This window comes from Opisthorchis viverrini (genome assembly GCF_000715545.1).
Source record: "Opisthorchis viverrini unplaced genomic scaffold opera_v5_45, whole genome shotgun sequence".
In the NCBI taxonomy this organism is placed as follows: Eukaryota; Metazoa; Platyhelminthes; class Trematoda; order Opisthorchiida; family Opisthorchiidae; genus Opisthorchis; species Opisthorchis viverrini.
The window spans coordinates 1624993-1637877 of record NW_008751701.1 but is presented as its reverse complement, the minus strand read 5'-3'; the positions used below and the strand labels follow the sequence as shown (position 1 = coordinate 1637877).

Below are 12885 nucleotides of genomic sequence, written 5' to 3'. Positions count from 1 at the left end.
ACCAAATTTGTGTGCAAATTCTTGTGAAATCATTCTTCCTCTGAACTACACACAAATTTATAGTAGTGTGGGATGTTTGGAAACATTCAATTGAGAGTTTGTCCTGTCAATGCGCCTAATCTATAGCGAAAAGATGGAAGGCGATTTACATCAAATTCATCCTCCAAGGAATCATCGGTAGTACACATCTCATGAACCTCAGAGTGTTTCGACCCCCAGACCTTCTTACCGGTGGATGGACACTTAGGCGTCTGGCTTTAAGGAGCTGAATAGCAGTGTGACTGCAGCTTTAAGGAGCTGAATAGCAGTGTGACTGGCCTCACGTTATGACGAGAAAACCCTATCGGTAAACACCAACAAAATACCTTTTAATTTTTGTATTTCTGCTTGTTGGGCATAACGACGTCAGTTACAGATCTTGTTGGTTGGTAGTCAGACTTCGGAAGCACTGATTAATTGAGGGCACTGACAACCATATTTCTACCCCAACAGAAAATCAATAAAGAGTCAATCGCAACCTCTTTACTTTTCAGTTACTCATAGAAAACTTCGGTGAGCACAATTACTTGCAGAAATGTCAAAACCAAAAGCACCGAGGTTTGAACAATGTTGCGACGTAAGTCTCACGTATGCTTGGGAACCGTAGGACAGGTGACCTGATAAAAATCGATTTCACCGGGCCCATGACATTTTGAATCTGGGCAACGAGCTTTGCATATCTACCAGACTAGCCTAGGTGAGTCGGACTGGTCCTAGTTACTGTGGATCGGATCGGAGTGTTTTCCACGTGAAAAAAAAACAATGCAACCGGCAAATCTCAGGGAGATGGCAGAGTGTATGTGGAATGTCAACTTTTAATCATCAACATTTGTGTAGGCAAGGGCATAGTGTCCCAAGGAATCGGGAGGCCCAGTTTTCCGCATGCTGCTCTCACCACCCGCTGGAATATGGGGTGAGTTTGTTACATGAATGGCATTCTGCGGTTTATTATGCATGTAACTATGGCGATTGTCGGACATACCCTCTCATCTTCTTTGAATGAATGCTATCCATACATACAACAGTTCAGTGACCTTTGTAGTCTCAATAGCTCAACATCTATCCCATCTGCTTCTATGTTCACATATACTGTGTCGGCCTACCTCAATGTGATGTTTTCATGCTTCACAAAGAAACAAGGAAAAACGAAATATACTACTAGGTTGAATCAAAAGTATCACAGCATAGGATTAACAAGAAATCGGGGAAGAGAAAGGGGACCAGGAGCACATGATCGCAGAATCTAGTTTTGAGTATTCAATGTCCCATGAAAACATGACGGCATTTAGCTAGGGTGGTGGTTCCTGAAATTTCTCGTTCCTACGCTCATTCCTTTGAGTCTTTGGTCAGTACTAAACAGTTCAGCGCGGTAAGTCGCAGTGACACAGTATATCCAGCTTTTTACTCACCCTTTATTGAAAGGCAATTCCTACTTCCATCAACATCATCATCATCACCACCATCATCAGCATCAGCATCAGCATCATCATCATCATCATCATCATCGTCATCGTCATCATCATCATCATCACCAGCAGCTGTTGCAAAGGTTGACGGTGGTGCTTCAATACCATAACGCAAAGAGCCCATGTTTTTTCATTTGAAGCCTTAAGCTGAAACGAAGGGAGGAAGTGGTTGAGAGGGGGACCTGGTGGCGGTCTATCGCCAGCATTTTGAGAATTCTGCACCTCTAAGTGCTCAATCAACCAATCTGAAAATAAACCGATGGCACAAACGCCAATGACTTTGATTGGTAGCCACATTTTGAAGTGTTTCCAACCAAATGCAGGTGCGGACAATGGGCCCCATCGTGGAAGGTAGGCGGCACTAAAACAACCAAAAATCTTCGTAATCTCTTTCACATGCTTCCGCACAGTCATACATATTTCCATCTCGCGATCTTTGCCATTCCAAAGGGAGACGCGGAGAACAGCATTCGTCCAGGGTGACGATGTTTCGACATCCGCTGAAGCTGATGATGCTGATTGTTTTTCGCGAGTAAACTACTTGCTGCGAAATCAACTACCGCCCTGAGGCAATCCACCAGCCTAAACGAGCGTTACACACAGATAGGTAAACGTTACCTAATTAGGTCTGCGTCAATGCCGTATCAAATCTTTTGCACCGTTTGTTTTTCCGATTTCCAATCGGACTTCAGAGTCTCGTGGGTACGAATTTTGAAGAAACAGGCTTTTAAATGGCTGTGTTTGGATGACGTATAGTATGATCTTCGCGTCAACACGTCAGTTTTCTGTCCAATTACGACGCAGCTCCGTTTCATACCCACAAACAATCTAAATAATAATTATCAATTAACAGTTATTAATAATAATTAATTATTTTTAATTATCGATTTAATTATTATCAAAACATTTGCAACCGAATTTTCTAGGATGGATTTTCAAGTCCACCGAAACGTAAAGAATAACTTCGGGTTGTGGAATTTAGTTTCTATCACCTGAGATCCCATGTAATTAGTTAACATTTTCTAACTTACGATTTTTCGTTTGCTGAGACATATGAAGACAGCGATCCACCTGTGCTGTTGACGTTTCCTAGTAGATTTAGTTTATTCGTAATGCACTACTCATGAGGTTGCTGAAAATTCGTCGACAGCCCACGACTGGTTTTGCCCTTCCTGAGGCTCATTAGTTAAGCGCATTCCCTTGCCCCGAAATATCACAAACGAGAGATTCAGCTGGGTTCCAGGTGAGTCTCTCGAAAAACCAAATTTGTTTGCAAATGAGTGTATATTCGCTAATTTCGTGCCATTTGGTTTCAAGTAGAACCTAAGGTTGACGGAAGCTCGGGGATCGCGCCTACCTGATGAGCCCCAGGAAGAGCAAAACCGGTCGTGGGCTGTCGGCGGATTTTCAACAACCTTATGAGGAATGTCTGATTCTGCAGGGTTCGAGTTGAGTCTGTCGAAAAACCAAACTAGTTCGTAAATGAGTGTATTTCGCTAGATTTAGTTTAGATTTAGATTCGAATTCACTTAGGTTCCTCTTCGCCAAAGCTATAGTAATAGTAGCATATATTCATTTCATATATGGTCCTTTCGGTAGCTTTCTTCCTTTGCAACATGAGTTTAAGCTAACTTGATACCTGGCTAAGGTTGCCTTGAGGACATGCTCTATCGACTGTTTATGAATGGAGCCAAGGTTCTTGGAACGGATATCCTCAACAGTTCGTACTTAAAACCTTGTGTCAGCTTGAGCTACAAGTTCAATCTGAGAGTCTTTACTATGGTATGGTTGCGAGACCTGACCTCCGAGGATAAATACTGTAAGGCTTCTTCGGGTTTCTCAGCAACCATGTCTTGGAAGAGCTGCTGGCGTCGGATAGCTTCACCGGATTTGTGAGGGTAGCCATAATAGGATTCAGAAGGAATCGGCACCAACTAAAGTGTTTATTATAATTGACAATGGTGAGATGCCACACGTATAAAAATAAATACAATGGGAGCAATTCAAAAGATAAATCTATCGACTGAGTGTTCGTTGGTGAAAGTCCGGACGGCGGGAACGTGTTTTTCTCCACAGTGTGACTGCTACACGTGTTCCATAATTGTCCGTGGACTTGTGGAGACTGGCTGACTTCCTGCTCCCTGCGCGCGCGCGAGTCTGTGTGAGTTGACTGGGTTCGGCTTCCCTATGGGTAGGTTTGTGCACATGGGTTTGTCACCACGTCTTGTTGCTACGCCTATCAGACGGTAGACAGTCAATGTTACATGAGTCACCTTTGTGTGTCGTGATTTTTAAGTGTAGGGGAAAAAACCAGCCCTGTGATCTAGGGAGCGACTGTGAACTGTGTAGTCAAGTTGGTCCCGATTGTGTGGCGCGATGTGTGAGTGTAAGAAAAAAGACATCCCGTGATCTAGTCAGTGGCGGTGAGCTGTACAGACACGTATGTGGATAAAGAGATTGCCACAACTTCAATCAGAGAAGACAAACACAAAATATTATCCGTAGTGACTCGCATGCTCAACTATGGACCCTACCTACGTGTGTCCTGCGTAATGGCGCTGAAAGCCAGATGGAAATACGCATGACAATGCATAAGGATGTGAAAAAATTTGCAGAGTTTCGATAGTATTATTGCTGCCTACCTTCCACGATGAGGCCCACAGACCCTCACCCGCGTTTGGTTGGAAACACTTTAAAAAGTGGCTTCCAATCGATGTCAGTGACGTTTGTGGCATCAGTTCACTTCCAGATTCTCCGACTGAACACTTAAAGGTGTAAACAACTCAGAATCCCTGCAGCAGATCGTCCTCAGGTCCCTCGCTCAACCACACATCTCCCTTCTTTGCAGTTTCTGATTTCAAAAATAAAGACAAAAGTCCATTTGTTTTTATGGTAGCGTAGCACCATCGTCAGCCTCTACAGGGGCTCCTGGTGATAATGATGATGATGATGATGATGATGATGATGATGATAATGGCGATGATGATTATGACGATGATTATGGCGATGATGATAAAATACTTTTGTTTCCTCAGTGCCAACAAACTTTTCACTGAATTTCTATTGTTGTCCTTAGCACACCAAGGATTACCTCAATCTGCAGGTTTTTTTTTAAAGAACGCTGTCCAACGGTTATGAACGTTGACTATATGAGGTGGATGTATAGCGCTGTGATAGCATCACAACCGTCCAGTGACAAGTGTCACTCACTGATTGTGACCACTCGAAATGTAGCTGCCTAATGCGACTGTCGTTAGGAATACCCGCTGGTGATTCATATCAATATGTCGTCTATAGAAGAGAGAGGGATCGTCTATTAGCTCTGTCACTACCTATTTGGCGTTGGTTTGCGACCCGATCGAATACACTTCACTGCATAGGTTCGAATCGTTATAGTTTACGGTCTGTATGACCTATACCCCAACCCAACTGGTTTCTAGCGAATAGCATGTTAGTCGATGTAGGCATCAGAGACGCAGACGTTGAAAAAATGGCCTCCTACAACGTGCTCAATAGTCGTTCAACTGTGACATTCTTCAACGTCTGGTCGCCCTGTCGGCCAAAGGAAGGACGAGGGGTGAGACACTGTCAGGCTGCCCAAGCCAAGACAGCATCGGTCCAGATGTCGGTTTCGGTTCGAACCATGGACCTTCCAGCTAGTGATTCCTCGACGTAAACACTGAACTTACTGGAGCTTACTTATTTAGTGATTCAAGTTCGCTGGGTGTACATTTATCAAATAACTGAGTTGTTGAACATCTCTGTATCTCTAAGCACGGCTTTAACTTAGCACTTGAGACCACTCCCATTCGTCGAGTAGAAACGTCATATTACGTTTAATTCCTTACCATCCAGCGTATTTTCTGTCATTCTGTAGGACTGACCAGGGCTATATGCATGATCCTTCCGCCCATGGATTTGCACAAAGGTTCTCCGCACAAAACAGGAAGGTGAGTTGCTTCTATGCGAACTCTTCCACACTACTCGGAATGCAAGTGGTAACCTAGCAACTAGCCATTTCTGACAACAGTGATTTGATCAGCCTAACAAAAACCTACTATGAAAGGTGAATACTGAACACAGCTCAGTCCACATTACCTTTATAATTATATTAAGTGATAATCCCTCTAGTCAGGTTCTCGAAATTAATTCGAACTCCAGTGGTGCTATAACCCGTCTAAAATGAAAAATGAATCATTAAGATGTAGCATCTTTTCGGTGCCTAGCTGCCATGCCACACGAATCAGGTACAGGAGCTGGGATACTGCCAGGTCACCCAAGCCTAGATAGGGGAAGTCGAGAGGCNGTGCTATAACCCGTCTAAAATAAAAAATGAATCGTTAAGATGTAGCATCCTTTCGGTGCCTAGCTGCCATGCCACACGAAGGAGGTACAGGAGCTGGGATACTGCCAGGTCACCCAAGCCTAGACAGGGGAAGTCGAGAGGCAGAAGTCGGGTTCGAACCACGGACCTTCCGGTCAGTAAATTCGCGCTCTAACCACTTGGTCCATCTCGCCTAATAACCCGTCTGAGAACGAATTAATCAAATGGCTGATCAGCCGCTCGCGTCCCAGCGATCAAGCTTTCAAACTACCAATCGAGAGTTTGGGGGGAAGGAAAATGCCACCAACTGAGTGAAACTTTCGTCTGAGAACTCTTCACTCGGGTTACCAGTCGATGCGTGACCACGTGACGTTGTTTCTGTCACTGGACGCTGAGTGGCGCTACATCCTCTCTAGATGCGATTTAATCGCTCGCGTTCGGACCGTTATGTTCGAACTAACAAGCAGAAGGACACAATTGGGAATCTTTAGGGAATTTCACAAGAGGCGTACTACTGATAATTGAACTACAATATCGCAAACTCGACCCTTGATGAGTAGGCTGGCATCACGCTACGCCATAGGTGATGCAGTTTTATGAAAGTTACTGTAGCCTTCATAATCTTGGTGGAAATATGGTATTCGGCTAGATCTCTGGGACCGATACTGCTCAGGCAGACAAATTCGTCCACCACCTCGATCAGCTCTTTCAAAACCTTGAGGATGGGATTCGAACCCACGCCGTCTTGCAAACGTGAAACGCGCATGATAAGCCGTGAGGAAAAATGCATTGAAACCGCGTAATCTGTCTGCCCGATCAAGACACTCGTTAGATATGCGGCGTTTGAAGTTCTGTTGCCTCAAGTTTGATTCTCCAGTAAATCTATCGGCGTTTATCCATGCTGATCTGCTTTGCAATGATCTAATCATGGTAGCCAATCCTTTATAGATTACAGGAAACGTTGCTCGTACAGTCTCACAGCAGTTATTTGAGGATATGTAAAGAAATGATTTCGTTCTGGAAGTGAAGCCAATCTAGGCTGAAAGGCGAAAAGCACTGTAGAGCTCATTCATCCTGACTGGAAATTACCACCAGTGAGCACCTCGCGAAACTCAGAGACTCTCAAACTCGAGACCTCCTGACTGGTAGCCTAGACATGCAGCCGTTCGATCGTAAGGTGTTCAGGCTACCAGGCTGGAGATTGTGGATGCGTATCTTCCCACTGTAGTTTTGTTGTAAGTATACTCCTGATGATTCCTAGAAAAGATGAAATGGCTGTAACGCACTACTCACAAGGTTACTGAAAATCCATCGACTAGCAACCTTATCAACAACCTCATGAGTAGTGCATCACGAATAAACATGGATCGCGATATCTCGAATATCGTAGCGAATTAAACATGAGGCGGCCTGGTACAGCACATTCCGTTGCCTGGAAACATCACAAAGGAGATATTCAGCTGGGTTCCACGTGTCTCTCGAAAAACTAAATTAGTTTGCAAATGAGGATGAACTAGCTGTTTGATGTTCCCCGGATTTCCAGCATACATTGACTTCACTTATAGGACAAAGTCTCTAATAAAATTCTCAAATCTGGTCATACTACTAACATATATCTCTGTATTTGATCAGTTCTTTGTGGTAACTATTAAAAATTACCAGAATCCAGTCAGATTCGTTGCGCCTCAGATTTCAATTTCCCTCCTTTTCCGAACAGTTATCGGAACTGCCGCAGTTTGATCCTGCATGCCGCTCTAGTCTGTGTACCAACTTGCCAGATGTTACACATCGTTGCGCAACCGGAAATGCATCATTTGATTTGCTGAACGGATTTCCAACTTCCTTGTATCATCAACCTGTGGATTTCAGCTTGGACAATTCAATGGTCAAAGGAGTTACAAAGACAGCAACAACAACCGCAACCTGCCTTCAGCCCTGGTCGGGGGTTCATCTGCCACATAAGATTCGGTCTTCCTCATGTTCACAAAGCCAATCCCGCATTTTCTCCGTTTTCCCCAACAAAACGCCGCATGCGGAAAACGTGGACACACTGTGCATGCGTGGAACAGGGTTTTATCAGCCACAAAGTATTCACCACTGTGCGGCCAACAGTCGACTGTGCAGTGACGCTTCGGTTGGTGGGGTTTCTTGTTTGAGTTCTGGTCTGTCCGCAAGAATGGCGGCACCGATTAGTCCGTTCGTGAAGTATATGAACTATATGCGTCATCACTCGACGAGAGCTAGCCCCGTTACAGTGAGTTGGCGAAGTGCATCGAAAGTGATTTGAATGGAAGGCTTGCAGATTAAGGGTTTGAATGTTTTTCTTTTGCAGATTTGAAAGATGGCCGATATCAGGTTTCAGGCGAAGAACAATTCACGTTTTACCTAGTTAATATTTTCACTGATGGCACGTTGTGAGAGTTGAAGAGGATTTAGTCGGTTAACGCTCACTGATATCATAACTTCTGTTTGATGTTCCCCGGATTTCCAGCATACATTGACTTCACTTATAGGACAAAATCTCTAATAAAATTCTCAAATCTGGTCATACTACTAACATATATCTCTGTATTTGATCAGTTCTTTGTGGTAACTATTAAAAATTACCAGAATTCAGTCAGATTCGTTGCGCCTCAGATTTCAATTTCCCTCCTTTTCCGAACAGTTATCGGAACTGCCGCAGTTTGATCCTGCATGCCGCTCTAGTCTGTGTACCAACTTGCCAGATGTTACACATCGTTGCGCAACCGGAAATGCATCATTTGATTTGCTGAACGGATTTCCAACTTCCTTGTATCATCAGCCTGTGGATTTCAGCTTGGACAATTCAATGGTCAAAGGAGTTACAAAGACAGCAACAACAACCGCAACCTGCCTTCAGCCCTGGTCGGGGGTTCATCTGCCACATAAGATTCGGTCTTCCTCATGTTCACAAAGCCAATCCCGCATTTTCTCCGTTTTCCCCAACAAAACGCCGCATGCGGAAAACGTGGACACACTGTGCATGCGTGGAACAGGGTTTTATCAGCCACAAAGTATTCACCACTGTGCGGCCAACAGTCGACTGTGCAGTGACGCTTCGGTTGGTGGGGTTTCTTGTTTGAGTTCTGGTCTGTCCGCAAGAATGGCGGCACCGATTAGTCCGTTCGTGAAGTATATGAACTATATGCGTCATCACTCGACGAGAGCTAGCCCCGTTACAGTGAGTTGGCGAAGTGTATCGAAAGTGATTTGAATGGAAGGCTTGCAGATTAAGGGTTTGAGTGGTTTTCTTTTGCAGATTTGAAAGATGGCCGATATCAGGTTTCAGGCGAAGAACAATTCACGTTTTACCTAGTTAATACTTTCACTGATGGCACGTTGTGAGAGTTGAAGAGGAGTTAGTCAGTTAACGCTCACTGATGTCATAACTTTGATAAACACTATGATGTTCAAGAACATGATCAATTTGCACTACAACAAGGTAAACCATATTTAATAAACAATACTCCCATTTGGGTAGCATCTTTCTAGAGGCCAGTGAATTGTAAGAGCTCATGACTATCGAGTAAACAAGAGTACAGCTTGAAGTGATAAGTTAAAAGTGCAGAGTACAGACAATGAGTATGTTCCGTCTGTCTATTTATCCACATATCTAATCTAATCTATCTATCTTCTATCTATCTATCTATCTATCTATCTATCTATCTATCTATCTATCTATCTATCTATCTATCTATCTATCTATCTATCTAATCTATCATCTATCTATCTATCTATCTATCTATCTATCTATCTATCTATCTATCTATCTATCTATCTATCTATCTATCTATCTATCTATCTATCTATCTATCTATCTATCTATCTATCTATCTATCTATCTATCTATCTATCTATCTATCTATCTATCTATCTATCTATCTATCTATCTATCTATCTATCTATCTATCTATCTATCTATCTATCTATCTATCTATCTATCTATCTATCTATCTATCTATCTATCTATCTATCTATCTATCTATCTATCTATCTATCTATCTATCTATCTATCTATCTATCTATCTATCTATCTATCTATCTATCTATCTATCTATCTATCTATCTATCTATCTATCTATCTATCTATCTATCTATCTATCTATCTATCTATCTATCTATCTATCTATCTATCTATCTATCTATCTATCTATCTATCTATCTATCTATCTATCTATCTATCTATCTATCTATCTATCTATCTATCTATCTATCTATCTATCTATCTATCTATCTATCTATCTATCTATCTATCTATCTATCTATCTATCTATCTATCTATCTATCTATCTATCTATCTATCTATCTATCTATCTATCTATCTATCTATCTATCTATCTATCTATCTATCTATCTATCTATCTATCTATCTATCTATCTATCTATCTATCTATCTATCTATCTATCTATCTATCTATCTATCTATCTATCTATCTATCTATCTATCTATCTATCTATCTATCTATCTATCTATCTATCTATCTATCTATCTATCTATCTATCTATCTATCTATCTATCTATCTATCTATCTATCTATCTATCTATCTATCTATCTATCTATCTATCTATCTATCTATCTATCTATCTATCTATCTATCTATCTATCTATCTATCTATCTATCTATCTATCTATCTATCTATCTATCTATCTATCTATCTATCTATCTATCTATCTATCTATCTATCTATCTATCTATCTATCTATCTATCTATCTATCTATCTATCTATCTATCTATCTATCTATCTATCTATCTATCTATCTATCTATCTATCTATCTATCTATCTATCTATCTATCTATCTATCTATCTATCTATCTATCTATCTATCTATCTATCTATCTATCTATCTATCTATCTATCTATCTATCTATCTATCTATCTATCTATCTATCTATCTATCTATCTATCTATCTATCTATCTATCTATCTATCTATCTATCTATCTATCTATCTATCTATCTATCTATCTATCTATCTATCTATCTATCTATCTATCTATCTATCTATCTATCTATCTATCTATCTATCTATCTATCTATCTATCTATCTATCTATCTATCTATCTATCTATCTATCTATCTATCTATCTATCTATCTATCTATCTATCTATCTATCTATCTATCTATCTATCTATCTATCTATCTATCTATCTATCTATCTATCTATCTATCTATCTATCTATCTATCTATCTATCTATCTATCTATCTATCTATCTATCTATCTATCTATCTATCTATCTATCTATCTATCTATCTATCTATCTATCTATCTATCTATCTATCTATCTATCTATCTATCTATCTATCTATCTATCTATCTATCTATCTATCTATCTATCTATCTATCTATCTATCTATCTATCTATCTATCTATCTATCTATCTATCTATCTATCTATCTATCTATCTATCTATCTATCTATCTATCTATCTATCTATCTATCTATCTATCTATCTATCTATCTATCTATCTATCTATCTATCTATCTATCTATCTATCTATCTATCTATCTATCTATCTATCTATCTATCTATCTATCTATCTATCTATCTATCTATCTATCTATCTTTTACTTATTTTGTAGCCCTGCGGATGTCTCATTCGGCAAGGCATCCGCAGGCAGTGCTGGTTCGACGTCCTTCCAGAAAGTTTTATAGTTCGATAAACGCATCAACCAATGATTCTCCGGTAAAATATGAAAACATACTATTGAAAGATAGTAATTTCTCTCGGTCTATTCGTTATGTGCCTCAGAGGACCACAGTTCTATTTGCTGGATGAATTCAACACTTTGGATTGGGTAGTGAGGAACAAGAATTGTAGGTAGGGTGGACTCTAATCGAACTGAAAACTACTCAAAGTCCTGCTCTGTTTCGTTCTCTTTCGATCCAAGCATCTTTAAATCGATCAAATCAAGCTAAAATATATTCAGATCCACCCGTGCAATTCTGTTTTCAATTCTTGGAGCACCTTGATCATTTCCTATTCTCAGTGAATAAGAGCGATGGGTTTTTTCTAGAAGGATGGTTTGTCATCATTATCTTCAGGCAAGCTTTTAGCAATTCTTGATTCCTGAAACAATATCCCTTTTCTGACAAGACTGTCCCTCGGAAAACTTTGAGTCAATGAAAGTGTTGTCAAGATTTAAAAAAAGGTTTTTACTCCGAACCAATCCGGAAACGAGCCGGCTGTTGAGCTTTCTCGTCGTATGGAACTTCCGTGTTTCACCGTAGACAGCAGGGCGAATGAAACCAAAATATTTTTGAAGTTTGTGCAACATGCTTGCATGATATCCTTCTGATCCCTTTTGAAAATAAAATTTTAGGCACTTGTTTTCCTCTAACCAGCACATTTTTGGATGCTTATGTCCTCATTTGGCCACTTTTTCCCCATCTTACTTTATCGAACTCACAACAGCTCAGTAGTCAAGACTCGAACTTACGGACTGGGAGGTCTGTGGTTCAATTTCGACCTCAGCATTTGGACTGATCCAGGCTAGACTTGGGCAAGCTGGCATTATCTTAGCCCTCTTGCTTTCTTTGGGTGGCATGGCTGCTAGATATCAAAATTTGTACGGCTGGACAGTTGTATTTTTGTTGTTGTCAGTTTACACTGTTGCTACCCATGTCCATTTCCCGACAATGCGGTACACCTGGGTTCTACCCATTGCAGATCCCAAAACCGGTCGTTTGGATCCCTTTTGTGCTTCTATGATTGATGCTCCGCCGCTGTACAACCATGATTTAGTTGGAACCCTTTTTGCGAAGAAAAGAATAAAGGGGAAGTGACTTAGCGCTAGCTTACTACAATCCTTCCGAAGTGCCTACAACTCCAGGCATTCAGAGCGACAATCTGAATAGAAAATAACAACAAGAACGTCACGGACATCGGTTGGCAGCCATAACTTGTCGTGTCTCCAACCAGGCGCGTTGAGGATCACGCGGTCCCCATCCTGGAAGACGAGTAGCACCGACAGCACCCAAGCGTTTCGTGATCTCCTTCATAATCCTCTGCCAAGTCAAGGGTTGGCC

General features: G+C 41.1%; 1 protein-coding gene across 1 annotated transcript in view; it reads left to right on the top strand.

The window, feature by feature from the left end:
- Positions 1-606: 606 nt before the first annotated feature.
- T265_03267 (hypothetical protein) overlaps positions 607-12885 on the top strand; it is a gene marked incomplete at both ends in the record, with an annotated part of 35998 nt that continues 23719 nt past the window's right edge. The window contains 4 exons of the mRNA XM_009167700.1: positions 607-616; positions 877-952; positions 5383-5455; positions 7547-8083. Coding sequence (XP_009165964.1) covers positions 607-616; positions 877-952; positions 5383-5455; positions 7547-8083 — 696 coding nt within the window. The remainder of the gene's footprint in view (positions 617-876; positions 953-5382; positions 5456-7546; positions 8084-12885) is intronic.